The sequence below is a fragment of the Scyliorhinus canicula genome, chromosome 1 (assembly GCF_902713615.1).
Source record: "Scyliorhinus canicula chromosome 1, sScyCan1.1, whole genome shotgun sequence".
Taxonomy (NCBI): Eukaryota; Metazoa; Chordata; class Chondrichthyes; order Carcharhiniformes; family Scyliorhinidae; genus Scyliorhinus; species Scyliorhinus canicula.
The window spans coordinates 153,080,407-153,108,262 of NC_052146.1; the positions used below are offsets into that span (position 1 = coordinate 153,080,407).

At 49.1% G+C, this 27,856-nt stretch overlaps 2 protein-coding genes across 6 annotated transcripts in view; one reads left to right on the top strand and one right to left on the bottom strand.

Moving 5' to 3' along the window:
• LOC119968671 (zona pellucida-binding protein 1-like) overlaps window positions 1-4,299 on the top strand; it is a 64,805-nt gene extending 60,506 nt beyond the window's left edge. The window contains exons 1-2 of one of the 3 annotated variants that reach the window (XR_005461181.1): window positions 852-931; window positions 2,927-3,012. Coding sequence is in view for 1 of the 3 variants with exons in the window: in XM_038801280.1 (XP_038657208.1) it covers window positions 4,214-4,226 (13 nt within the window). In the remaining 2 variants the exon portion in view is untranslated. Of the gene's footprint in view, window positions 1-851; window positions 932-2,926; window positions 3,013-4,213 lie in introns of those variants that run through there. The other 2 variants (XR_005461177.1, XM_038801280.1) reach the window with 2 other exon arrangements.
• Window positions 4,266-27,856, bottom strand: part of LOC119968642 (ephrin type-A receptor 7-like) — a 768,833-nt gene continuing 745,242 nt past the window's right edge. For 2 of the 3 annotated variants that reach the window (XM_038801267.1, XM_038801278.1), the window contains 2 exons: window positions 20,386-20,556; window positions 4,266-6,463 (listed from right to left, as the gene is read on the bottom strand). In XM_038801267.1, coding sequence (XP_038657195.1) covers window positions 6,349-6,463; window positions 20,386-20,556 — 286 coding nt within the window. In that variant the 3' untranslated portion in view covers window positions 4,266-6,348. The remainder of the gene's footprint in view (window positions 6,464-20,385; window positions 20,557-27,856) is intronic. The other variant, XM_038801273.1, reaches the window with a different exon arrangement.

Consider the following 27,856-nt stretch of genomic DNA (forward strand, 5'->3'; position numbering starts at 1 on the left):
TCTCCCTCCAGGATGTCTAAAAACTGTGATTACTGAAGAACATACTGGGGTTTCATGTGACCAAATGACTGTTAATTGTGTCCTGAATTATCACTTCTAAAAGCTTCCCCATTACCAAGGTTAAACAGACAGGCCTGTAATTGCTGGGCTTATCTTTATACCCTGTTAGGAACATGGGCATAGCATTTGCTATTCTCCAGTCCTCTGTGCCATTCCTAAGTCTCAGAAAGTCTGTAAAACTATGGCCAGAGTCACCACAGATTCCATCTTTATTTCCCTCTGTGTCCTTGGATGCATCTCATCCAGCCCTGGTGATGAATCAACTTTAAGCAGCCAATCTAATGCCTCATCTGTACCAAGTTCTATCCTATTAAGTGTCTCAACTCTCCCCTCGTTTGTTCCAACTTGGACTGCATTTTCCTCCTTAGTATAGACAATAAAATGTTTCATTTAGTACCTGAACCATGCCCCTCATGTCTCCATTTGTATATCTTCTCTGAAGCTCCCAAATAAACCCTCTCCTTCTTTTGCCATCCTCTTACTATTTATGTTCCTCTTGAATGCTTTGGAATTCCTTCATGTTAGCTGCCTGACTCTTCTCATACTCTCTTTGCGATCATGGTGACCTTTACTGATGTCAGCCATTAGCTTTTTTTTATTTCAGATTTATTTAAATGGCTGAATTATAATTTCCCAGTTGCAATGGCGAGACCTGAGCTCAGTTACCAGCTCATTAATCCAGGTTTATGGATCACTAACCCAATAGCATCACAATGCAATGACACCTTTATAATCACAACCCAGTGGTTGAATAGCCACACTGTAGTTAAGAGGCCACCTCTGCTTTTGCCATTCCATTCAGGGCAGGGGCTGGGTCCTCAAGGAAAAGAGTTTAATCAGAGAGCCAGAAGCTGTGGCCTCACAAGGAGAGGTGAGCACTGCTGAAGCATGTTGGTGACAATAGGGGCATCTCAAAACTAGGAGCTGTCAGAAGACTTTTGAAAATGTAAAAATAAGTAACAGCCCCAGCTGGCAAGCCATCATTGTGGAGGGTGACATCAGTTGCAGCTGTGGCCATCTGATCTCTGCAGTTGGAGGGATTTAGAGGATTCACCAATGGTTACTTGACTTGATTCTTGGATGCCTCTCCAGGTACATGTCGGGCTTCAGCTTGAGGAAGGGGCCTATGTGATGTGGGGAAGATCCCATCAGTGACAGTCCACAAATTGGCCCTAAGTAATGGCGTCATTACTGGTAGGTAGCCTCTACCATGTTCATCTCACTCATGACGATTTGTGGGAGTCAGAAAAACAGCATGGAGCTGACCCAACAAGCCCATTTCAGATTTTGTTCCTGGCCTCTTTCACCTCAGTACTCAGGCTATCCCGGTGCTGAAAAGGTGACAAGACTATTTTCCCAGAACGATGGTGCAAGTTAATCTTGCCCAAAAGGTTCCAGCAACCTTCTTAATAGTGGGTACCAATTAACGATTTGCTGGAGAAGGACATCTAAATATATTCACAACTGGGACATGATGAGGTTGCAGAAGGCCATAAAATGGAGTAAAAGTGACGCCAGAACAATTGGAGAGGTTGTACTTTACCTCATCACATTTCAGATATGTGAGTTGGCTTGGCTCTGAGATCACACTCATGTCAAAACCCACTCCAGGGATTTGAAACACAACCCAGGCTGACATATTGGTGGAATATTGAGAAAGGACAACAATGTAGGAGATATCATCTTATAGATCAGGTGGAGACTGTGTCTGCCTGTTTAGGTGCAAGGAAAAGGTTGAACATTTATTGGAGTGAAAGAGAGTTCTGTTTCAAAGTTCTGGCCAATAGTTATCCTTCAGCCAGTCAACCAGCTCATTATTTTTGCGGCATCTTGCTGTGTGCAAATTGGATGCTGTGTTTGCTGACAGGCTAACAAAATAATGAATCAATTGACTGAAGTGTTTTGAGACATCCTGAGGATGTGAAAAGCATTATGTAAATACAAGGGGTGGGATTCTCCTTCCGCCGCACCCGTTTTCAGGTGCGGCTCACCCCACTGGCTACGGGATTCTCCGTTCTGGCAGCAGGCCAACGGGGTTTCCCATTATGGGCACTCCTACGCCGTGGGTGTGAGTGCGCTGCAGACAACGAAGAATCCAGCTCAAGTACTTTCAATATCCCTGATGTAGTAATGCAGGTATGGTAGCCGTAGGTACTTAAAGCCCACCTAATCACTGTGCTTTGATTTACCTCTTTCACCCTGCTCAGACTTGAGTTGTATGCTGCACTGGGACTGTTGCATTTCAACCAGATTTCTTACAAACGAACAAGTGTATGACGCCCCATTGTTGGTGACCACGTTACATATTGGAACAAGTCTTTGTTTAATCTGAGAGCAGGTTCATAGAACAACTGCTGCATTTCATTCAATTATCATTGCAGCTTAAGAGCAGAATTCAAAATAAGTAATTGCTGTAGGAATCAAATTGGTTCAGTCTTTAAAAGAAAATTCAATGGGCTCCTATATGCATCACAAATCTTCAGAAAATTCCTTCTCGAAAACACCTTTTTTCCTTCAGTCATATAACTCCTTCGCTTTATCAAGCACAATGAATTAATGAATAGGAGCTGTGCTAGAGCACGCCAAGAAAACTGGCCGCACGTGCCAGTTGAACGAACCTGTGATTCCTATTAGCCTTTGGCCAGGCACCACTGACCCAACCTACGCATTGCTGTTCTGGGATAGTAAATCAGAGAGTGAGGTGGCGCGCAAGGGCCATCTATCTTTCATCAATAAGTGAACAATCAATTTCAGTCATGTAAATGTGGCCAATTCCAAAGTGAAGACAAGGCATGATGATGGAATGTGCATGAAATAATCTATGAGAGCAATTGTACTATTTAAGTAAAGATCCTATCATTTGCAGGTTGGAGATTGGGAATTTCACAGCTTCCCATTGCTACTTTTCCTGAAAAGTAGAAGAGAAAGTGTTACGACTAAGTGCTGGAAAACGGAATTATAATAGATAGGTGCTTGATGGCCAGCACATTCATGATGGATCGAAGGACCTCTTTTAGTGTTGTAAAACACTATGACTCTAAAGTTGGACTCCAGCTCAGTCAGGATCTGAGTCCAGATGGATATGAAGCAACAAGGCTTGTGACAGCCTAAGGTGACGTGGGGCGTAGAGAAACAGGGAAACATAAGCCCTGAGGTCATATTAAGGATGTCATCAGTAGAAACCAATAAGTGGATTACGAAAGGAAATAGGGTCAACGATGAAACTGCTTCTGACTGCCCTCAGTAGTTCTGTAAATTAAATTTTTAACAATTGCAGAACCCCTTAGTTTTGGAGTTAACCAATTTCATTGTGAAGAATTTACTTGGTTAGTTTTATTCAAACTAAAATGGAACTAGTCCAATGTTGTTCATGGCTACCTCTTGTGCCAGAACAAAAGCTGAAAACTCTTCAGGTAAATTGCACTGACAATGCAAAGGAAAACAGATTAGGAACAGGAGCATTCTCTATTAAATGTTGAATCGACAGTAAAAATGGTTGTAATGTTTGCAACTGTTGTACCTCATGCAAATGAACACATCAATGGACACTAGATAATTAGACAGTGGTGCGCAGACATGGCTGAATGTTGTTCCACACTCGGGCACATTAAAACACAATCTCTGAAACCCACTTCAAGTAAAGTAAATGAGGAATAAGCTTTTTTCTATCCTCGATCACAACACCTTATATTGAGCTGAGACCATCACATATCCACACCACTATCAGTTCAAATCATTCCACTTCCGATGCAAGGGTTATTTTTTAAACAAATGCAATGAGAGTTTAATTTACTGATGGCAAGCGATTAGATAGATCTTAAACGGATTATTTTATGGATCTTTTTTCACCTCTGCGCTCCCGTTGGTGACCTTCGCTGTTGAGAATGGCAATCGAAAATGCCAACCTACTTAGCACAGCTTTGTTTAATCATTCAGAATAGAACTGTATTCCAGCTTAAAAACATTCGCACTCATGAAACAGTTGAGAGTACATAGATTAAGTTGAGTTATGGGTTAGGTATTGTGGTGCTACAGGATGGTGATCACTGCAAAGATCACCTATCTTGGAAATATTTGAGATGGGATTAAATGCATCTTACACTGAATATTTGGTTATTAAATTATATCAATTTCTCTCCTTCACTTGACACAGATTAAACATTTAATGAAATTAGTGTTTGCCCAAGAAATGAACACAGCTCTTAGAAAGCATTAAGAACAGCCAGCGGTTTAATCAAACGTCTCTCATATTGTGATGCAATCCTCCCTGCCACACTGAAGCGACTGAAGGAGTACGATTTGGCGAAGAAACAGTAAAGTTATCTGGATGAATGAAATCAAAATCCTGAAAAGTAACACCTCTGGATAGAAAGCAAACTTAAAAGGGGTCAAATTCAGAACCAGCAGGAATCATGCCCAGCCCCTTATGCAATGATGCACATGTCTGGAAAAGTGAAGATAAATACAATTGGTCTGTGGAGTTTAGGCCGGACAAAAGATTGTGCTTGAGAGTCCTAACCGAAACTGGGGAGTGTAAAATGACTGTTACGACTTCTCCAGAGATTAGCTCTTGACATTAGCTTACTGAGGACAAAAAGGGAACAGAAACAGTCCTAGATCTGGAAATAGGATCATTATCTCCTACATTATCGTCTGGTAGCCCTGATGAGAAGTCTGCGGATAGGTGTGGGAAAGTCTTTACGGACAAGTTGGTAGATGAGGCTGCTTTAATACAGAAAGGTCAGCGTGGATCCAGAAAAAAGAAAAAGCAGAACATGACAAACATGGAAATGAATAAGTGCACCGTGGACAACAGCAAGTGGTCTTCAGAGTCCAGGAGTTAACTTGGGGGCTACTTGGGGGACTATGCAAATAACTTTCACTAATCAATGTCATTGTCACCGAGTCAATTTTGGATCCAATGTGCCACTTTCCCTTGGATCCCATGGGCTTTTACTTTTGTGACTAATCTGCCATGTGGGACCTTGTCAAAACCATTGCTAAAGTCCACGGAGGTTACATCAAATGCATTGACTTTCCTTGTCACCTCTTCAAAAGAGTCAACCAAGTTAGTCAGACACAACATTCCCTGAACAAATCCACACTGACTGTCCTTGATTAATCCATGTGCCTTTAAATAATGACTTATACTCTCCCTCAGAATGTTTTCCAATAATTTGCCTGCCACTGATGTTAGACTGATTGTCCATGTGATGACCCATCAATAAAACATGGCCATGAATTGTGTACACAAATTTCCAGAATGAGCCTTCAATGCAGTTGACACAAGTCTTTAATGCTTGTTATTTGAGTCCGATTTCCTCTTATTTGATTAAGCCTCCAGAATAATTTTAAATTTAACGAACAATCTTAATAACCCCACCCCATTAACCTTTATAACCTTTCATGTCCTAAAGGTCTGGTCTTCTGTGTTTTAGAAAGGAGAGTCCAAGATTTGTTGCCCTGTATCAGGTATAGTTTAGCATTTGGATTTGCCGTGTATTGAAGGCCACAAGATGTGTTGCTGATCAACCTGTAGCAGCTGGATAAATTTTTTAAAGTCCAGCTCACGGCTATTTAGCTATGAGACGAAATTACCCAACAGAATTAAACACGGCCTATCTCAGGCACTTGCTAAGCAGTTAAACCTTTAGGCAGCCAGACCAAGAATCATATGGACATCTCATTCTCTGAGACTCCGAGATCCTGTGCTGTCAAGACCAAAGTGCTTGGCAAGAGGTTTACACACACACACACATCACAGCCTTAAAAAAGCTGGGCACATGAGTTATATGACTGAAGATGTTTTCATTGGTGGTATTAGAACATATCATCCTGGATACTCAAAAAACTCCAACCCAAGGTTAAAACAGGATTTCTAAAGTCCACGCTGTGATGGTTTAAGTTCACAATCTGGGTGACAGAGTGCCTGCACCAATTCCGGATTCATCAAAACGAAGAGTGTTTAGCAAACCACAACGATCAAAGGTAAACAGAGCCGATGTAGAAAAGGTAACTTTGACACTGCCGCTTGCATCCTATTCTTTTCCATGTTCCAGGAATGCCATGTGGTCGGTTGACTGAGCAATCCCTTCCAAGATACCCCTTGCTGAAATCATTTTATATTTTAAAAAAAATGAATAGAAAGACTGGGTCTTGGGTCCACTTCCCTGGCCACCCCACACACACTGGTGTCATCTGGTGAACACACTGCTTTCAAACTAGCAGTTTGTGTTGGCAATTTGTCAAGAATGCAGTTTGCAGAGAAGACCTAGGTGGATGCCGCTGTCAAACCTGAACCCCTCGTCCATGCATTTGTATAACCTGTGCTCGTAGAGTCTGAATGCTGCTCAGGATTTGTTTCTGGTGTTCGACAGATGTAATCCCCAGGCTCATTACATCCCTGTGGAAAAAAAACCACACAGAATTTAGTGCTTGCAGTCTGCTGCTATTCATTCCCATTACAGCCACTAAGAACGGGGCCCGTGCTAGCGATTGAATGAAAAGCACAGCTAAGTATAATAATCATACTGACATAATCAGCATGTACAAGTTCCCATTTCTAGTGGCACTCCATCCATTAAATTACCTGCCACAGCCTTTTATTGAAATCTCTCACAATTGACCAAAACTGAAAAGATCAGAGTAGACTCGCATCGCATCCTGAAAGGCTGATGGTTAAAGCCTGTTTGTTGGGTGACAACTTCAATTGAGATGGATGAAGCGATCCAGGCACTGAATTTGGGGGGGCTGATATGTTTCATCAAGGTCAGGCAGATTTGGATGAGAAGAATGACCCAAGTGATCACATACTTCTTTTGCTTGCTCACAGCAAGCTTGTATTACAATTCCCTTATATTTTTTTCACAAATTGATTGTTCCAAAATACTTTTCTCTGTGTTTTCCCCTTTTCCTGATGGTTCTGAATATGGCAGTTTTATCACAGGTGTCTGCATGCCATGACCATGTAGCCTTGATGGTAAGTACTGGTGCGCTGTTGGACTGGGAGAGGCATCACATTGAGCCCAATCCTGTCACCTGATGCAAACACACATCCACTTTAAAACAGGGGCTACATGTTTAGCAATAAGGGCCACGAACCTGGGTACTCCCCCCCCCCCCTCCCCATTTTCCATGGATCGGGGTGTAGATACAATCTGTGAAACTATCTCACAACTAACTTGGCATCCACTTCACCAACTGTTTGGTGCAGGTGAGTAATAACGAAGGAGTCCATTTTGTGACTAAGCCACTGGAGGGGTAATTTGCATATTCATAAAAACTTAACTGCTTTAAAATACAGTTGGAAAATTTTATTGGATTGATTTGATGGGCCAAATGGCCTCCTTCTACACTGTAGGGATTCTATGATTCTGTGTGTGAATGAGGGTGAAGAGGACAGTGAGTGCTGAGGGACATAAGAGCACAACACACAGAGAATGAGCCGTATTTTGTGCAATGTCTTTGGTGTAATAAAATCAGGCCAGTGCTTGGATTGAACTGGATTTTGTTTATTGTCATGTGTAGCAAGGTGCTGTGAAAAGTATTTTTCTGCTTGAGGTAGCAGTGCAGTTTCCTCTACTCAAGCTACTCCAGCAGGAGAATTTGGAAGCGCTAAGAATGTAAGTGTGGATGGACCTTTCTAGGCTGTGCCTTGGACAACTGCCACCAGCATCATCTTGAGAATACATAGATACATAGAATTTACAGTGCGGAAGGAGGCCATTTGGCCCATCGAGTCTGCACCGGCTCTTGGAAAGAGCATCCTACCCAAGGTCAACACCTCCACCCTATCCCCATAACCCCATAACCCAGTAGCCCCACCCAACACGAAGGGCAATTTTGGACACTAAGGGCAATTGATCATGGCCAATCCACCTAACCTGCACATCTTTGGACTGTGGGAGGAAACCGGAGTACCCGGAGGAAACCCACACACACACACGGGGAGGATGTGCAGACTCCGCACAGACAGTGACCCAAGCCGGAATCGAACCTGGGACCCTGGAGCTGTGAAGCGATTGTGCTACCACAATGCTACCGTGCTGCCCCAAATACCATGTGGTTGGATGGCTTTTCCAAGCATCCACAATAACGTTAATGGAATAGATACAGGAGCTTGGGGAAACTGCTAGTCAGCCTCATACAGAACTTGGTGCCAACTTGCTGAGTGCCAAGCAACAGGAAATTGACCATTAGGATCAAAGATCAAATTAGTGCGAGGTACACAGTGAAGTTTTTACTACTGAACATTTTGGGTTAGGATTAGACTACAGAGGCAACCTTAATGAATACGGTTATTTTCCTGGTGAAGGGGGAAGTGTGTGGGCTCATGTCTTTAGGAGAGGAGGTTCAGGAGGATGCATTTCTGCTTAATCTTACTGCATGTGGTTTCGATTTCTTTGATGCGAATATGGTGCTCGCTACCAGATGGAGTCATTGAGGTGAATAACTGCGTTTAAGTTGAAGCCAAATAAACTGACGAGGAAGAAAGAATAGAAGAATATGCTGAGAGAGTTAGATAAAGAGGGGGTACATGTGGAGCATAAACACCAGCATCAACCAGTTGGTCTGAATGGATTTGATGTAATAAAGTTCCTTGATTCTTTGTCAAGGTTTTTTTATTGAACCACAACTGCACTTTTGGCCTGAGATTTTGCTACTTTTCAACATGTATTATCTTAGGGGGCCATGCCATGGACAACTCTGAAACACATGCTGGGAAACGGCCGTGGTAATGCGCGATTCAGGGCCCGAATATGGGCCAGCAGCAGGGCCGCGCGAAACTCGGGGGGTGTGGCGAAAAAACAGCGTTGTCATCGTGCAACGCCCGACTGATGCCGCGCACCGTCATTTAAAGTGCGCGATCTGCGCACAGGACCCAAGACAACGCGAGGGCTGAGCCCCGACGAGTCGCTCCCAGGGTCCGCGACACAGACCTGGACACCCTGCTGGATCAGGTGGAAGAACGCAGGGCCATCCTCTGCCCAAGCCGTGGGCATCGCCAAGCGTCAAGCAGTGTGAGGCGCGGCTGGCGTGAGGTTGGCACTGCGGTCAGTGCTGTGGGGCACACCCCGTCCGCTCTGGGGACCAGAGTAGGAAGAAGCTCCACAACCTCACGAGGGCTACCAGGTTAAGGGCTCTGAGAGTGCCCCTGGGTCACACCCACCCCAACCACGTCTCGCAGCAAACCCCCCCCCGGTCACACGGTGGGCGGGGGTGGGCAGACTCTGGGGGCACAACGTTGTACCCGACCCACATGAGCAACACGCCCCCCCCTTGAGAGATGCCATGGCGTGGGTCCAACTGTCCGCCCACCCAGCAATAATGTAGCCTATATTTGCATGTCCTGATGATTACCGCGTAAATGTGATGCTTTATCCAACCCCCCCACCCCGCGACAGGATAAGACAGCTCACAACCACCGTGAGCGTATGAGAACTGGAGGGGGATCACCTGTGCTGCACCCCCTAACTGTACATGAGCTGAGGGCCCTGGACCTCGCTCGGGGATCCGCCACCCAGGAGGTAGCGCCATGCCAAGTTGGAGGCGCAGTAGCAAGTGAGAGTACCCTGCATGGCTAACCCTCCCCTCAGCCCGTCATCCCCCCTCACGCTGCCCCTCCACTCCCTAACCCCTCTGCCCTCACACTCTAACCCCTCTCCCTCATACTCTGCCCCCTCCATCCCCAAACCCCTCCCCCTCACAGTGACTCCTCCACACCCTAACCCCTCCCCCTCACACTCTGCCCCCTCCACCTCCTAACCCCCCTCACACTCTGCCCCCTCCACCCCCAAACCTCTCCCCCCTCCAGTTCCCCCTCCACCACCGTCCACCCGGCTCAGCATGTCTAACAAACCCCGCATCATTGTGTTCCCCAGGGCCAGGGGCCGATCGTCCAAGGTCGTCTCGGACAAGACTCAGCCGTCCAGCCGCAAGCTCAGCCGCACCCAGGGACACACGGCAGAGGGTGGAAGGAAGACGTACAGGAGGGCCATCTTCTCAGTCCGGGACATTGGAGGGGGACGCACAGAGGACAGACAAAGACAACACCGAGGGACACAGGACGGACAGTCAGGTCAGTGATGGCCGTGAGTCGCACGAAGATAGGGCCTTGAGCCAGGACAGTGACGGAGAGAGGATAGGGACTGTGGACAGTGACGCACAGAGGACGGCCAGACAGTCGACGGACACACCGGACACGGAACATGATATGGGCCGCGGGCGCCTTGCTTCGGTCCAAGAGTCGACCCAGGACACACCAGACCTGTGGACAGATGGGGACCTCGAGTTTGCGGCACTGCTGTCACCCACACCATCCACCATCCCAGATACACTCACCTCGGTTGGGCACATAAGTGATGAGGCTCCCGGTTCACGCACTGGTGCTCACCACACAGCCGAGCCGGTACAGCAGGTGGAGGTTGGAGCAGCCGAGGAGCTGGACAGTTGGAGGGCAGCCCAGGCCCAGCACCCAGCTGCCGCCCAGATGGTTCCCAGGTTCCTGGAATTACTGGGCCCACCCAGAGACCCGATGCATAAGGAGATCCAGGGACTGAACAACGGGATGACGGCTGTCTTCCAGCACCTGCAGACGCCCAGGCCGACACCGCATGGGTGGCGTCCATGGTGGAGGCAATGGGGGAAATAGTTTCAGGTCAGGTTCTGCAAGGCGTTGGGCTTCACGTGCACGCGTCATCCGTGGCCCAGGAGAGGGCTGCCCTCTCACAGGCAGCCATGTCCCAGAGCCAACAGGACATTGCCGCCGCGCTCCGGGGTCTGGCCCAGTCTCAGCAGGCCATGGCCCTGTCCCAGCACGCCATGGCCCTGTCCCAGCAGGCCATGGCCCTGTCCCAGCAGGCCATGGCGTAGTCCGAGCAGTCCGTCGCTGAGAGCATCGGCCGCCTGGCGCACGTGCTGGATGGCGTGGCGCACTCACAGGTACAGGTTGCACAGTCCCTGACAGGGATGTTGCACTCCCTGGGCTCCGTCGCTGCGAATGCTCGGACCCTGGTCGATACCGCTGCAGACCTCCAGGACTGGCAGCGCCAGGTGTCATTGGTGCATGTCTCTGATCACACCTCCGTCCCACAGTGAGGCCCGTGGGCCACCGGGCTCCCCGAGGGTGGAGGAGGTTCTGGGGCCCGTCCCGGTAACTCCAGCAAGGGGGAGTCCCCGAACACTCGGCCTCTCACCGTTCCGTCCCTGGTGCATCTGGTGGGCAGCGGCAGGACAGGGTGGCCCCACGCCATCCAGCACACCCGCTGAGCAGCCTGGCCCATCGAAGCCCGGCCGCTCCAGGAAACGCGTGCCGCCGAGGAGCCAGTCGCAGGGCGGGATTCTCAGCAGTCCGCCTCCACTCTTGCTGTACCATCTGGGGATACACCTAGACGTAGTGGTAGGGCCCGTAAGGCAAAGAAGTTAGACACATAGTTAGTTGGCACGGGTGCAGGGCACAGCTTAATTGCAGGGACTTGGGCATCTTAGATAGATAGAGAAATACAGCACAGAACAGGCCCTTCGGCCCACGATGTTGTGCCAAACCTTTGTCCTAGGTTAATCATAGAATTTTGGACACTAAGGGCAATTTTTCATGCCCAATCCACCCAACCTGCACATCTTTGGACTGTCTGTCTGTGAATGTCACGATTAAAGTCAATGTTTCACTGAATTTTGAAGACTCTGTGCTATGTCCGGTGCCAGGGGACTCGTGAGGGTGACGAGTGGTGCTGGGGTTTACGTTCGGTGCAGCGGTGCTGCCGGGTGAGTGTACCCCCCCCCCCCCCCCCCCAACCGAACACCATCGTCCTCGGCACACCGACGCCAGCTAGCCCACATGGGTATGTGATGGAGTGTCCGTGACGAATCCAGTGACCACCGAGGTGGAGGGTTCAGCTATTGCCATGAGTCAGACTTTGTCTAATGAATCTGAGCTCACAGCTCATCGCAGATCGGGCTGTCATCATTAAACATGGCACTGATCACACCCGCTTACACAATTATCAATGTAGTGCAATCCAGTAGTGCCGGAGTCGCAAGGTGATGTGAAATTGGTGCGGTGTGCGCGGATGTGCGGGGGGGGTGCAGGGTGTGGTGGGTGCTGGGTGGTGCCCATGTGCGCGAATGGTGGCGCAAGTGCCACTGTTCAGCAAATCCCTCCCCCGCAGTGTGTGAACCATGAGGCCACCAACGCGTCGCGTGCCCGCTGTCCTTGACGGTGCCGTTGTGCAGCCCCCCGGCCATAACCAGCACCCAGATCGTGTCTGTGCCTGGCGGCCCCCCCCCTCCCCCCCACCCCCACCCTGATGCTCGTCATCTTCCTCCTCCTCTCCATCTGCAGATTCTCCACGTCCATCGGGTTCTCCCTGTGCCTCCTCCACCAGGGCATCACCCCACTGCATGGCCATGTTGAGCAGCGCACAGCAGACCACAACTATGCAACCGACCTTGTCAGGGTGGTACTGCAGGGCCCCTGCGGAGTGGTCCAGGCACCTGAATCGCATTTTCAGCTGTCTGAAGCACTGCCCCACCACACCCCTGGTTGCTGAATGGATCTCGCTGTATAGGGTCCCCGCGTTGGTCTGGGGCCTCATATTGGCATCATCAGCCATGACCTCAACGGATAACCCCTGTTGCCCAGAAACCAGCACAGCCCATCAGCCGGGGGGGGCATCCCTCAAACATTGCTGGGATTAATGACTGCCAGAATGTAGGCATCATGCACACTCCCGGGATACTGTGCGCACACGTGCATGATCCTCATCTGGGGGTCGCCGACCACCTGAATGTTCATCAAGTATGTGCCCTTCCTGTTTGTGAACACTTCCCTGTTTTCTGCAGGCGGGCGCATGGCGACATGCACTCCATCGATGACATCCTGGACCATCGATATCCCGGCCACGTTGGCAAATCCACGTGCCTGTGCTTCCTGCTGTGCGCGGTCCTCGGGACATGAATGTACCTGTCAGCGATGGCATACAAGGCGTCGGTCACGGTCTGGATGTACCTGTGAACCGATGCCTGTGAGATCCCGGATAGGTCCCGCTCGGCGCCTGGAAAGAACCGGTTGCATAAAAGTTTAGGGCCACCGTCACCTTGACGGACACCGGTATAGCGTGTCCTCCTCCTGTTCGACGTGGTGCGAAGTGCGCCACGAGGTGGCATATATGTGCGACTGTCTCACCGCTGAACTGTAGTCTCCTCCTGCATGCCCTGCCCGGTAGGTCCTCGAAGGAAATTTGGTCACCTTAAACCCTAGGCCTTGCTGGGCGCTTGTGGCGCCCTGGCACCATAGCACTGGTTCCTCCTCCTCCTGCTCAACCCCCCCCTGCGCACCATCGAGATCAGTGCCTGCATCCTGTGCATTCCCGACAATCTGGTGGTGAATGTTCCCCTCAGTATCCTCCTGGACATTCCGGCCGTGAGTGCCTGCAGCCTTCGCAGCGACGATGGAGCCCTCTGCGGCCACCTCCTCAGCATCAGCAGCAGCAGCAGCAGCAGCCGCTGTAGCCACAGCCACTCTGAGCCGTCGCAGTCTACCTGCAGTGCAGCCGCTCCAACCACTGCGGTGAACATCGGGGGGGAGGGGGGAGGGGTAGAAAAACAACATGTTACACGGAGGTTCTTGGACACCTCGACAGCCAGGTGGCATGGGATAGCTGTGAGCCCCGGTGGCCTGGTCTCACTGCAGACACGCAGCCAGCCTAACCCCTGGTCATGGTCTGCGTCCACCAGCCAGTTCACACCGTCCTCCTCACTGGTGCGCCAGTCGCCTCTGTCCATCGGCGAGACTACACCTTGCAAACGTGTCCTCGTCACCGTCCTGCCATGTGGCACCGGCGGATAGGCCACCTCCTCCTCTTCCCATTCCCTGCCCCGGTCATGTCTGCAGCCTTCCACGAAGGCATCTTCCTCATCCGCCCCGCGATTGGCGGCAGCGTTCTCGGAGAAGCCTTCCCCACCCCCCCAGCACCGGCCGTGACTGCAGAAACTCCGGGACAGGGGCCGCTCACCTCCTTGCTCCTCATTGTCAGTCACGACGGCTGGCTGACAATTTTATTTACCAGGTGTGAACGGCAACGGCGTGACGGGCCGCTGATACCGGAGAATACCTGTTCTGAGTGTCTCAGGCAATTCTCCGGCTGGCGCGGCGCCGACCTCGACGGAGCCGTTCTCACCGGTTGGGAGAATGGCGGGACGGTGTCGGACCAGCGTCACGCGTTATAATGGCGTGGCCGGCAATTCTCCTACAGTGACAATACCTGTGGATTCAAGACACTTGTTTTAATCTGCTGTACATTCTGCAGTTCCCTTTCTACATATAGAATAAAGTAAAGTCGCTATAGTCCCAGATGACCATTGGTTGCTTTCCCTTTTGAGCGGGAGAACTGACTGGTGGTGATTTAACCTGAGGATCACCACACCTCAGACAAGGGGCAAGTTTGAGAAGGTGGGACCTTCATGAATAACCTCAGCCAGTATGGGAATTGAACCCACGCACGCTGTTGGCCTTCCTCCAAATCATCTACCAGTTGTCCAGCCAGCTGAGCTAAAACTAGCTCCCACTTTCTGCATATAGCTACATATAGAAGCCTTAACATCGCCACAATGAGATACAATGCAACATCCATTTTTTACTAAGACAGGTGGTATATCAATGGAACAGGTATGGATAAATTAGAAAATATTGCTCAAATACAGAAAGAAAAATAACTATCTGTACCAATCTAAAAAGGTTTGGGCGAGGAAAAAAAACACCATGGCCGGGATTATCCGGTATCCGGTGGAGCGGGCGTACCGGTGCCAAGGAGTGGCGTGAACCACTCCGGCCTCGGGCCGCCCGGATGGTGCGGAATCTTCTGCACCTTCGGGGGCTAGGTCGGCGCTGGTAGGGTTGGCCCCATGTCAACCGGCGCTGAAGTGCCTCTGCCGGCTGGCGCGAGTTGGCGCATGCGCAGGAGCGCCAGCGTGTTCTGGCCTGACTGGCGCGGCGCGATTTCCAACTCCGTCAAAAAACCGGCGCCGGAGAATTTGGCAACTGGCGTCGGGGCGAGATTCACGCTGCCCTCCCCGGTGATTCTCTGACCCGGCGGGGGTTGGAAAATCCCACCCCATAACTGTATTCAAATATTAAAAATCATTTAAGCCGGTCCAAGTGTGATCAAGATTTGTTTGGATTCTCTCTTTGTCTTTGGACCCCTGAGAGCAATTTCCTGGATGAGCCAGTTCAAATTGCCCAGGATTTTAGGATTCTGTTATATTTTCTAAATTTGTGGTACATTTTTAGTACCCGTCCATATATTTCTGGCCTAGTCATGGACACATCAATTTCAAAATTTGCAGATGGCACAAAACTTGGAAGTGTTCTGATCTGCTCAACAATGAATCAGATTTACAGGTGGCAAGAAAATATTTGTCGGGTTAGGGGCGGGGAAGTAAGGTGGGCCGAGTTGCTCTTGCCGAGAGCTGGCACAGGCACAGTGGCTCGAAGGGCCTCCTTCTGGGCCGTAAATATTTAATGCTTCTATGGTTTATTTTAAATATCAACACAAATTAAAATGGGAAAATAAGGCTTCCTCTAAAGGTGCAGAAAATTGTCTGTTAATTAATTGAAAAACCAACTGAGGTTCAAATCTTTCGAAGGTTCTGGCAGTATGGAATAGAAGGAAAGCAACGGAGATCTTTACAATCAAACTGCAACAGGAGCCTGGTGAGAATGACGGCATAAATGAAGAGTCCTATGGGAGTTGATAAGCTAAGATTGATAGCAGGCTCTGTTCTTACAGTATCTCATGGCTCATCAGGCACCAGAACCAGCCTGCCCACTCATGCCATTTATGCCAACAAGGTCTGGCTCACCAGCCTGTCTATGACTGTGGGGACCTGGCTCCACCGGCTCCAAGCAGCCAATCGCAGATATGGGCCATCTGCTGTACACGTAAGCCAGTGTAAACGGATTGTCATTGGCAGTCAAGGTCATCTCCTCATTCAGCACTTTCTGCCTCTATAGTCTAGCTCAGGTCTTATCTACAGTACCAGTCAATATGCTGGATCAAATAGTTTGGGTCAACACGATGGCACAGCGGCAGCATGGTGGCACAGTGGTTAGCACTGCTGCCTCACAGTGCCAAGGACCCAGATTCAATTCTGGCCTCTGGTGATTGTGTGGAGTTTGCACTTTCTCCCCGTGTCTGCGTGGGTTTCCTCCAGGCGTTCTGGTTTCCTCCCACAGCCCTAATCTACCTATCCCACAGCGGGATAGGTAGATTACCCCTAATTACCCCTTCTAATTACCCCTTCATGTCTAGATTATGTCGAGGGGGGAGAAGTGGGCTTGTGTGGAGTACTCTTTCAGAGGGTCGGTGCAAACTCGATGGGATGAATGTCTTCCTTCCTATTGAACATCAAAGTACAGCTGGTAAGTGGCACTGTATTTCCAGTGTTAGAGTGGTCACTGAACACAGCCATCCTACAGCCTATCCTGTGTGACAGCAAGTGCCCATGCATCATGCAGGGTTATTTAATTTCAAATAACTATTTAATGCGTTAAGTCCTCTGATGTTTTGAAAAGCCAAGGAGATTGTTTTTATCATAGGTCATAGAATTTACAGTGCAAAAGGAGGCCATTCGGCCCATCAAGTCTGCACCGGCTCTTGGAAAGAGCACCCTACCCAAGGTCAACACCTCCACCTATCCCAATAACCCAGTAACCCCACCCAACACTAAGGGCAATTTTGGACAATAAGGGCAATTTATCATGGCCAATCCACCTAACCTGCACATCTTTGGACTGTGGGAGGAAACCGGAGCACCCGGAGGAAACCCACGCACACACGGGGAGAATGTGCAGACTCTGCACAGACAGTGACCCAAGCTGGAATCGAACCTGGGACCCTGGAGCAATGCAGCAACTTAAAAGAGCATTTGCACACAGGATATGTAATAGCTTTTAAAGGCAGTTATTTTGCCAATTTAAACCCTTTTTCCCCAAGATTTCTTCAATTTTAGCATCATAAGCATGGAGGAAATAAAGGGGGGGAAAAGAAACTACAGTTATAAATAAAATCACAAATTCCACGATTATCACTGAACTCCAAGAGAAGCAAAAGACCAATAAGACACTGTTAAGCTAAATTACAATTATCAATTTCATACACACAGCTTTTACAGGGCTTTAAGAGAGACCGGCCCGCCGATCGGTGGGCACCGATCGCGGGCCAGACCCCATTGGAGGCGCCGGCCGCGGGCCGCTGGAATTGGCGCAGCCGCCAATTCTCCGGCACGGATGGGCCGAGCAGCCACACGGATACGACAGTCCCGGGGGCGGCGTTCACCCCTTATCGCTGCCGGCGGGAACACTGCGCGAACGGTCGATGCCATGTTGAGTCGGGGCAGGCGCATGGTAGAAGTTCCCTGCACATGCTCAGGTTGGCGCAGCCCAACTGCGCATGCGCGTGTTGGCGCGGCGCCCATTTGGCACCGGGAAGGGAGGCTGGAGTGGCGTGAACCACTCCAGCGCCATGCTGGCCCCCTGTGGGGGACAGAATCAGTCGTACCCGGGCCAGGTTCGCGCCGTCATGAAATGCAATGGCGTTCATGACGGCGTGAACACTTTTGCTCCATTTGGGAGAATTGCCCCCTAGGTATTGCTTTATTTGGGACGTGGGAATTGCAGGCTGGGCCAGCATTTATTGCCAATTCCTAAGTGCCCTTGAGTGGGCAGTTAGGAGTGAATCAGGAGTCACATGTAGGCCAGACCAGGTAAGGATGGCAGATTTCCTTCCCTAAAGGACATTAGTGAACCAGATGGGTTTATACGACAATCGACAATGGTTTGATGGTGAACATTAGACTTTTAATTCTGGATTTTTATTGAATTTCACCATCTGCAGTGGTGGGATTTGAACCTGGGTCTCCGGAGCATTACTCTAGGTCTCTGGTTTTACTAGTCCAATAATAATACTATTAAGCCACCACATTCCCCAACTGATGATAAAGTACAATAAAGTTTCAGTAATCACAACATGCCGCCAAGATATTTTAGTAGTGAAATCTGTTTACACTCATTTGTGTCAACTTGTGCTAAAAATATTTCCTGTTCAAATAATGTTTTAAATAGCACACTACCACCATGGTGTCATGTCATAGCAATATGTTTAAAGTCTGACTGAAATCTGAAGTTGATGCAGTTTGTGCTATGAATGGGATATTGTGATAATTGGATTCATTCTAATGATAATGCTGTTGGTTCAAGTACGATGCACAAGAATTTAGACCATCAGACATAGGAGCAGAATTAGGCCACTCGGCCCATCGAGTCTGCTCCACCATTCAATCATGGCTGATATTGTCTCATCCACATTCTCCTGCCTTCTCTCCATAACCCCTGATCCCCTTATTACACAAGAATTTGTAGAACTGACTTTGATAAATAAACAATGTGGATTTTTTCTCCCGCAAATTTGGATGTAAATCAGTGCAGCAGACGGCACGCATCTCATGATCCAATGACATGCCAGGAGAGAGTTGGAAAGCTAAAAACAGAAAATGCTAGAAAAACCTAGTTGGTCTGCCAGCATTTGTGGAGAGAGAAACAGAGAAAACCCTTTGAGTCTAATACGACTTCTCCAGTGGATTTGAAGGAGCATCATGTGGGCGACATGAAACATTAGCTCGCTGCTAGATGTTTTGCGTACTGTTAAAAGTGTGATCAGAATGCACTTTTGTTGATATTCGAATGTGTAAATCTAAATCCTCAGGGCACACGTTAATGTACAAAATAAATGACATTATCGGGATTATTTGATGTTCACTGGCAATGGATGCGTGGTTCCCTATTGCCAGTAGACACTTAGAAAATTGTTCAGAAGCTGTACTGTCAATAAAGCACATAGGGCGCGATACTGTGGCCATGACACGCTGGAAAAGCAGCACACCGCGGCGCAGCGTGACTAATGAAAGCCGGGGACCTCACTCCCAGGATCTACCTGGCTCTCAATGTCTTGCGAGATCCAGCATGGCCTCATGAGACATTGTGATGTAAACCCTGCCCTCATCACTTTTTGGAAAATTTGCATATTAGAGCAAGGCAGCTGTTCTGAATCTAATGTGCAGATACTGGAGGTAACTGAGGCTTTGGGATTCATCTGCTTCGCCTCAGAGACCTCAGACGAGTGTTGTTCAGCACAGGCTTTTCCCCAGGGTAGAGGGGTCAAGTACAAGGGGGCGTAGGTTTAAAGTACGAGGGGCAAGGTTTAGAGGAGATGTACGAGGCAAGTTTTTTACACAGAGGGTAGTGGGTGCCTGGAACTCGCTGCTGGAGCGGGGACGACAAGTGACATTTAAGGGGCATCTTGACAAATCCATGAATAGGATGGGAATAGAGGGATACAGACCCAGGAAGTGTAGAATATTTTAGTTTAAACGGGCAGCATGGTTGGGACGGGCTTGGAGGGCTGTAGGTCCTGTTCCTGTGCTGTACTTTTCTTTGTTCTTTTTGTTCTTTGTCCTCACAAACGGGGACCTTACAGAATGGCACTCGTGGGGGTCTGCCAGGGGGTCGGAGGCCCCCAGCTGCATGTCCTTTAAATGGTGCCCCTCTATACTCTTGCTACACTGAGGAGTTCCAGCGAGCGGACTTCCCCACTGCGCAAAACAGGGCTATGTTCGGCCTTGGCCGCACGCCCCCCATTCAACACGAGCCACGTTGAACAGCCATGTGTTTCTCAGCACTGCGAGCGCCAGAAACACGTGGCTGAATGCACTCGCACAGGGAATTTGTTTCATTTTGGGAGAATCGTGCCCATAGTGTAGGCTAATGGAGGAAATGAAAATCTCATTGGTAAAGTAATGGGTGCTCAGCTCAGTCCGGTGAAAGGGGATGACTGGAATAGGCTTGGTGATGCTTTGTGATCTGAGGTTATGCAATGTTCATGCAGAGGTCACTCTATCTCAGCCTCAATTCAGTGAGCATCAAACTCAGACAGGTGGGAGGGGAATTATTACGGTTGCTTTGCGGCCATTCAATACCTTAAACTTCATCGAACACATTCCGGAGCCATGTGTCCAGGCTCACAACTTCACATGCCTGCAGAACACGGAGTGGAGCAGTAATAAGGTTTGTCAGGGGTAAAGAAATCTGTACAGGTTGTCCGGAATCTTTCTGGTTAAATTGGCGGTATGCAAGCGATGTAAGTGAACCCAAAAACTTCAACCACAGGAAACACATCAGGCAGACGGCGAGTGCACAATTCTCACTTTCATAACTGCACCGCAGCAGAAATGGACAGACAAAAGGTAATTTGTCGAAAGTGAAAGGTCACTTACTGGACTGTCATTCGCGCGACCGACTCCAGGTAGCAGTATCCGGCGGCAGTGAAGTTGTCCTTGTATCTGCCCATCTCAATAGCATCCAGCCACTCGCCCACTGAGTCAAAGCACGGGAACGTTGGAAAGCTCTGCTCCATGATGGGGATGTGCAGGTTCTGAGGTCTGCTGCTGAAATCGGAGGAGAGAGGTCAGTGATGTAGCGAAAAGGGAAGAGTTTTTGAATGATTCCTGAAGGCACGGTGACATTTTCCGCTGCCTGTGTCCCTTCATTTTTACCCAGGGCTGTCACTTGCTCGGCTAGGGAGTGGAGAATCTGGCTTCTGAAAGGGCAGTCTGGATCTTTCCAATCGGTAAGCTGACACGCAAAATTTGCTTTTCCACTTTTATGTCTCACGATGCAGAAATATCCATTGCTCGGCTTTTTATGATTTCATTATCAGAAAGGGCTAATATCTCCTGATTTCCACAGTGTGTTATCAGATAAAATCTCTCAAATTTTGAAAAAAAAAGCGATTAAAAAATATATGGATACAGATCACTGAAATTCATTCAACAGTAATTACTTACTGGGTCAGCGCAGTGTTGTTCCATCATGAGATTCTGGCATTTCAGACTGCTTAAAGTCCCCCCAGCTCGATTCACTCAAGTGACATTGGGCTGAGGGCTGAACACCTGGAATGACCAGTGAGTGCGACACTCAACGGTCGAGGTTTTCCAGTGCTGCCAAGCACTTTCGCAAGGTCGCCAAGTTTCCTGTCCTGCCTACGACCTGGCCAATGTTTCGGAACTCTGATTGGAAATCTAAGCCATTGAATTTGCAGAAAAGCAAGATCTTTAACAGAAGATCGATATCAAGCCGGCTGAGGCAATGCAAGGTCGAGAGTCCATTGCTGACATTAGTTTAACATACCCATCATGCCCCACTTTGTGAAAGTGATGGAGAGGTGCCCCCGGGTAATACCTCTCCAAAAATGCAGAATATCATTCTCCCCAATTAGAATGAATAAAGATTTCTGCAGTTTCACAATTCACGCCATTGGATGTTCCCAGGAATCATCTTTCTTTCAACTCCTACAATGATTCTGCGCATGCAATGAGCGTGCATAACTACCACTCCCTCAACTGTAAATAGTCCACAATTCATCTGTGTTCCCTCTTTACCACTCTCTCAAACCTCTTTGTCACAGGACAAACTTTAATCTTTCAGGCACGATATTCCGGCCACACTGCGCCAGAAAAGCAGCTGGCCTCAGCGCAGTGTGGCCGGTGAAAGCAGGGAGATCCCACTCCCGGGATCTATCTGGCTTGCAACGTCTCGCGAGATTCAAAGCAATTTTGCGAGACGTTTCAATGGGGAATTCCGCACATAATGGGAGGGATCAATTTTTCGCAAATCTGCATATTAGAACGAGGCCTTACTCTAATGAACAGATTCTTGAGGTACCTGAGGCTTTGGGATTCAATCCCTTGGCTCCAGACCTCGGGCGAGTGCCGTTTGGTACTGGTCCCCACAAACGGGGACCAGACAGAACAGCATTCGTAGTGGTCTCAAAGGGGAGCGGCGGCCCCCAGCTGCATGACCTTTCGGCAGGGTGATTCCCTGACACTGCTGGTGTCACCTGGGCACCTTGACAGTGCCAGCTTGGCACCCTGGCAGTGCCACTGGGTGTCAGCCAGGTGGTGCAGTCTGGCACTGCCAAGGTGTCAAGCTGGCATTTTGTGCACACGCTATCAGGCTGGGGTTGCCTGTTGGGTCAGCCAGGGGACTCTCCCATGTTACATTCGGGCTGGGGGAGGTCGGGGATTTTTTTTGTGGGCCTTGGAGATCGGGATATTTTAAAATGGCGTCCTGATCTCTCGCTACCAGGGGGAGTTCCAGCGAGCGGAGCTCCCCATTGTAAAAAACGAGGCTATGTGTGGCCCCGGCAACGCGTTCCCCATTCGGGCCCCTTATTCAACAGGAATCACGTTGAATAGCCATATGTTTCTCAGCACTGCGAGTGCCGAGCAACACACAGCTAAACACGCTCGCTCGAGAACTTTGTTTCCTTTTGGGAAGATCGCGCCCTTCAGATCTGACACTCCGTCATTCAACCGCAATCTCTAACTATTGTTAATATTAAAGACACTGGCCAGGATTTCCCACTCCCATTCACGCCAGGCTGGTTCGACAATGGCAGAAAATATCACAGGTACAGCAAGATCACATTTTATGTCGATGTAGATGCATGACGCGATTTTCCACTCCCCGTCAGTGACGGGACATGTTACCTGTCATTCAACATCGGGAACATCATTTGCATTCGTTAACATCCTATTATCAGGCCTTTAGGCCAGAATCATTCTCCCCCCTCCCCACCGTCTGAAAATCCATTCATATTGGCGTGTGGACAGACTGGCCTGAAACCTGACTCTTCCCCTAATGCGTACACGGGAGCTCAGGTGAGTGCAGCGCTGATGGATTGGAGGGAGGGTGGGGGGTTGTCTGTGGTGAACATCTTGTACTAATCATTCACCGCTGTATTACACGGCACCACGCTGTTGCCCATGTGGTCTCCACCTATGGACCATTGTATGATATTACAAGGAATATATCATGTTGGTGCCCTTGTGGGCTCCGCCCCCTTGAGGGGAGGTATAAAGAGCAGTAGCCCTGTAGGCGGCTCTCAATATCAGAGCAGTCGCAGGCAGGCACAGTCGATTAAAGGCACTGTTCACTTCAACTCTCTGTCTCGCGTGAATTGATGGTCGCATCAGTGTCATGCCCAGACACTGCCCCCCCAGGGACAGTGCCCAGGCAGTCTAAGGGGGCAGTGCTAGAGGGGTCGGGGTGGAGGGGTGGGACTTTCAGGATTAACTCCTTTGTCCTTTGTCCTGAGACAGCCTTTAAAAATGGCGACATGATACTCAAGAGCCTAAGTTGCTGGCAGTGCAGGCGACCCCAGACATTGTGGAACCTGCTCCTTGATTTTCTTTTCGATGTGCTGGGCTATACGGCGGAGGAAGCTGATGTGGCAGTCGGTGACTTCAATGCTGCTTTGCCCACCTGATATTTTCCGAATTCTGAGAAAATCATGCCCACAGTGCAAGTGGTTATGTTTCTCGGCTTGAAGCTCTGGCTTGGCCCAATAATCCAGAGAACACAAGTCAAATCCCCACCATGATTGTTTGAGAATTTGAATTCAGTTCAGAAAATAATCTACAAATAAAAAACAGGGCCTAACATTTCCGCTCCGGGTGATTCTGCTGCAAATTGCGCCGGATTAGAGAAACGTTTCCACCATCTTCCCCTCCGGGTTTCTGCTCAAAATCATTTGTACCTCACTGAAAGTAAATGTTGCCGCGAAGCAGCAGTGTTTTAAACTTAAATTTTTTTTAAAAATTGCTTTAATATCTTTCTTGGATTTAGTTACGAATGGCAATTTGATAAAGTGTAAAGTTTGATTCATGCAGCTCGCAATGGATTTATCACACTTCAAATAACAGCATCAATCCAACCCAGGGCAAAATTCTCTGGCTGGTCGCTGGTGACGGGATTCTCTGGCCCCGGGTTGCCCAGCCGGGTGGGATGGTTTCAATTGGAAAACTAATGACAGGCCGCGGGAGTAGAGGACCGAGTGCTAAATTCCCCATCCTCCCTAGCTTTGGTGGTTAGGGCCTGCTTCAAATGTGAAGCCTTTCAACTGGTGTATAAAAGAATGCATTCTGCACATAAAACTCTGCAATCTTTTGCTTAATAATAATAATAATAATAATAATAGCTTATTGTCATGAGTAGGCTTCAATGAAGTTACTGTGAAAAGCCCCTCATCGCCACATTCCGGCGCATGTTGGGGGAGGCAGAACAGGCACCGGAACGTGGCGACTAGGGGCTTTTCACAGTAACTTCATTGTGGTCTACATCAGGAGGAAACAGAAAAAAAGGGTGTTTTAAAAAAGTTATTCTGAAACAAACCCCATTATTGAGCCAAACCCTCAGGCCCTGCTATCCAGAAAAGTGACCGTGAAACGCGATCATAAAACTTCGACTGTCTCTCTTTTAGGAAAGGAAACTTGTCTTCCTTACCTGGTCAGCCCTATCTATGTGACACCAGTCCCAGCAGTGTAGTTGGCTCTTCGATGCCTGCTGGGCTGGTTTAATTGCATCATATCCTTCCAGTGCAATTAAGGATAGGGAACAAACCCTTCATAATAACAGCAGCTATTGTACTACCAGTGCCTGGATGGTGCTTGGAATGACAAACATTCCAAGACACTTCATAAAGAAAATACAAAAACATCCTCACTTTTGTATTTCTTTTATTTTTAAATTTAGTGTACCCAATTAATTTCTTTCCAATTAAGGGGCAATTTAATGTGTTCAATCCACCTACCTTGCACATCTATAGATGGTGGGGGGAAAACCCATGCAAACACGGGGAGAATGTGCAGACTCCACACAGACAGTGACCCAGAGCTGGGATCGAACCTGGAACCTCAGCGCCGTGAGGCAACAGGGCTAACCCACTACACCACCATGCTGCCCTCTCCTTTGTTTTTCTGATGGGTGTAAAAAAGGTCAGGAGAAGATGAGCTGGAGCAACGTGAAACAGCCCAGCTCCTCACCTGCAGTCACACAGTCTCCAGAGACAGGTTGCCCCCAAAGCACTTCACAGCCAATTAATCGATTTTGAATTGAACTCTGGAGAAACACAGCAGGCAATGAGCACACAGAGGCAGCACTGAACTCCACGATCAACTGATCTTCTGCAAACGTGCCATGGGATCATGAACGTCCATCAGATAGGGATCGGGTAAATATCTCATCTAAAAGACAGCATCTCCAACTGCAATTATTCCCTTTCCAAGATTTCATTTGTGAGTAACAAAGAATGTATCTACAAGGACCTAGATGGATAGCAGCATGTCTGCAGCTAGTTCTGGAATGCCTCTGCCAGAAGAGAACTCTTCCCCCCCTGGGATGACTCCCCACTCTGAGTCTTGATTGGTCACCCAGGCCAGTTGACTCCTGTTGCGCTGAAAGGGATAATCGCCACTCCAACAATTAAGATCTTCCCCGCTAAGTCATTGAAGTGCTAGCCTAGATTCTGTTCTCACGACCTGGATTGGAATTTTCCAGCCCTTCATGTCGACAGGATCCTCTGATATTACAAAGGTAGAGATTGCACAGGTAGGCACTGGGTAAAAGTACGGTGGAGTTAAATAAAATCAAAGGTAAGAATGATCATAAATTGGAGATGGTGGCATAGTGTGAATAATGTTGCGGGACTATTATCCAGAGGACCAAGCTAATGCTCTGGCACATGCATTTAAATTCAACTAATTGATGGGTTTAAAAAGTAAATAAAAATTCAATTAACAATCAATCTGGATTGATTGGCGACTGCGTCCTAGAAACCCAGCTGGTTTACGAATGACCTTTAGCCACCCTTACCTGGTCAATGGTCAACAAATGGGCAGCACGGTAGCATAGTGGTTAGCAAAATTGCTTCACAGCTCCAGGGTCCCAGGTTCAATACCGGCTTGGGTCACTGTCTGTGCGGAGTCTGCGCATCCTCCCCGTGTGTGCATGGGCTTCCTCCGGGTGCTCCGGTTTCCTCCCACAGTCCAAAGAAGTGCAGGCTAGGTGGATTGGCCATGATAAATTGCCCTTAGTGTCCAAAATTGCCCTTAGTGTTGGGTGGGGTTACTGGGTTATGGGGATAGGGTGGAGGTGTTGATCTTGGGTAGGGTGCTCTTTCCAAGAGCCGGTGCAGACTCGATGGGCCGAATGGCCTCCTTCTGCACTCTAAATTCTATGATTCTATGAAATGCTGGCCTTGCCAGTGATTTCATGAATAAATATTTTTTAGAAATCAGGCCACTAAGGTGACAGGGAAATTAGAGAAGATAGGGGGATGGGGCCCTACGCCAGCATAAAAATAAAGTGGTTCTCGCAGCTCTGGCTTCAGATACGGGGGCCGCGCACGTCCGGTCAGGAGTCCGTGCACGGGCATCGGCAGCGGCCAACAGCGGCTGCCCCATGCAACATGAGCGGCAATAAAAATGTTGCCCCCCCACCCCCCAAGATCGCGCCGCCCGTGGGTCCGTGACGCCGATCGCTCCCCTGGCCGTCCATGAGACACCCCCCCTCCCCGCCGGTGAACGTCCCCCTCCCCTCACCGGTCTGAGTCCGCAGCCGTGGGGGGGGGGCCTCTGTCAATGGATGCGTTGTCAGCAGCGCCGGTCCGAATTTCCGGTTTGACGACCATTCTCTGCCCCCATCGCTAAACGCGAATTCGGCGCAGAGGCTCGGACAATCCAGCCCAGGGTTTATGGATGAACTGGATTGAGTTCAGTATAGGCCCAAGTTTTGGTAGAGTTGAAACAGTCAAGTCATGAAGTAACCAGTGAGTGTAGAAGAGCTGCAGTACATACCATAGGATTCCAACAGTGCAGAGGAGGCCATTCGGCCACTTGAGTCTGCACTGACCCCCTGAAAGAGCGCCTTACCAAGGCTCACTCCACCACCCTATCCCCGTAACACCACCTAACCTGCACATTTTGGACACTAAGGGGTAACTTAGCAAGGCCAATCCACCTGACTTGCACATCTTTGGACTGTGGGAGGAAACCAGAGCACCTGGAGGAAATCCATGCAGACACAGAGAGCTTGGGTCACTCTTGCTATTTATTTTCGTGAACCCGGCGTGGCGGCTGCGGACTGAGTCCAGCGCCACCACAGTCGGGTGGGAGCCGTTCCGCGGGCAGGAGGGGCTTTGGCAGGGGGCTGGGGACACTGGTGTCAGGTGGTCCATGGGTGGCGGGCCTGGCCAAAAGGGGGCATTATTTGGCAGGCCGAGTCCGCGCGCGGCCGGCGCCACGTTGCGCATGCGTGGCCACGGACCCGGGGCATTTACTCTGCATGGCAGCTAGCCCCCCACCAGACAGAGGATCGGTGCAGCTTTTGTGCCATTTGTTCGGGCGTAAAACGCCACTGTTGCCACGCCGGCGTCAGCACAAATCGGAGAACCCAGCCCATGATACATTCTTTCCAGCCATTTTTGAGATGACATAATTCTGACAAATTTCAACTTGGTTCTGTAAAGTAGTTTAATCAGCAGAAGTGTTCTAAAATGACCTGTCCTGCACCATCAGTGTCACAACAAGTCCTGCAAATCATACAGCAGAGCAGCAAACTACTGAATCAAGTGAGGCTTTTGCAGCATAAAACTTACAGAAAAAATGGCTGCAAATTTTTCATTAAACACTGAGCAATAGCAAAATGTTTTAGTTCACTCAAAGCTAGGTTTTAAAGTGGAACAGATTCAGGCCTGTCAGAGGTAAAGCTGGTAAAGATAGTGAGTGATAGACAATGTGGTGTGGAGGGAGAGTGAGAAGAGTACTGAAAGAGAGAAGTGAAGAGACAGAAAAAGCATAAGGAGAGAGCAGCTGAGAGGAGAGAGCAAGTGGGAGTGAGGAGAAAGAG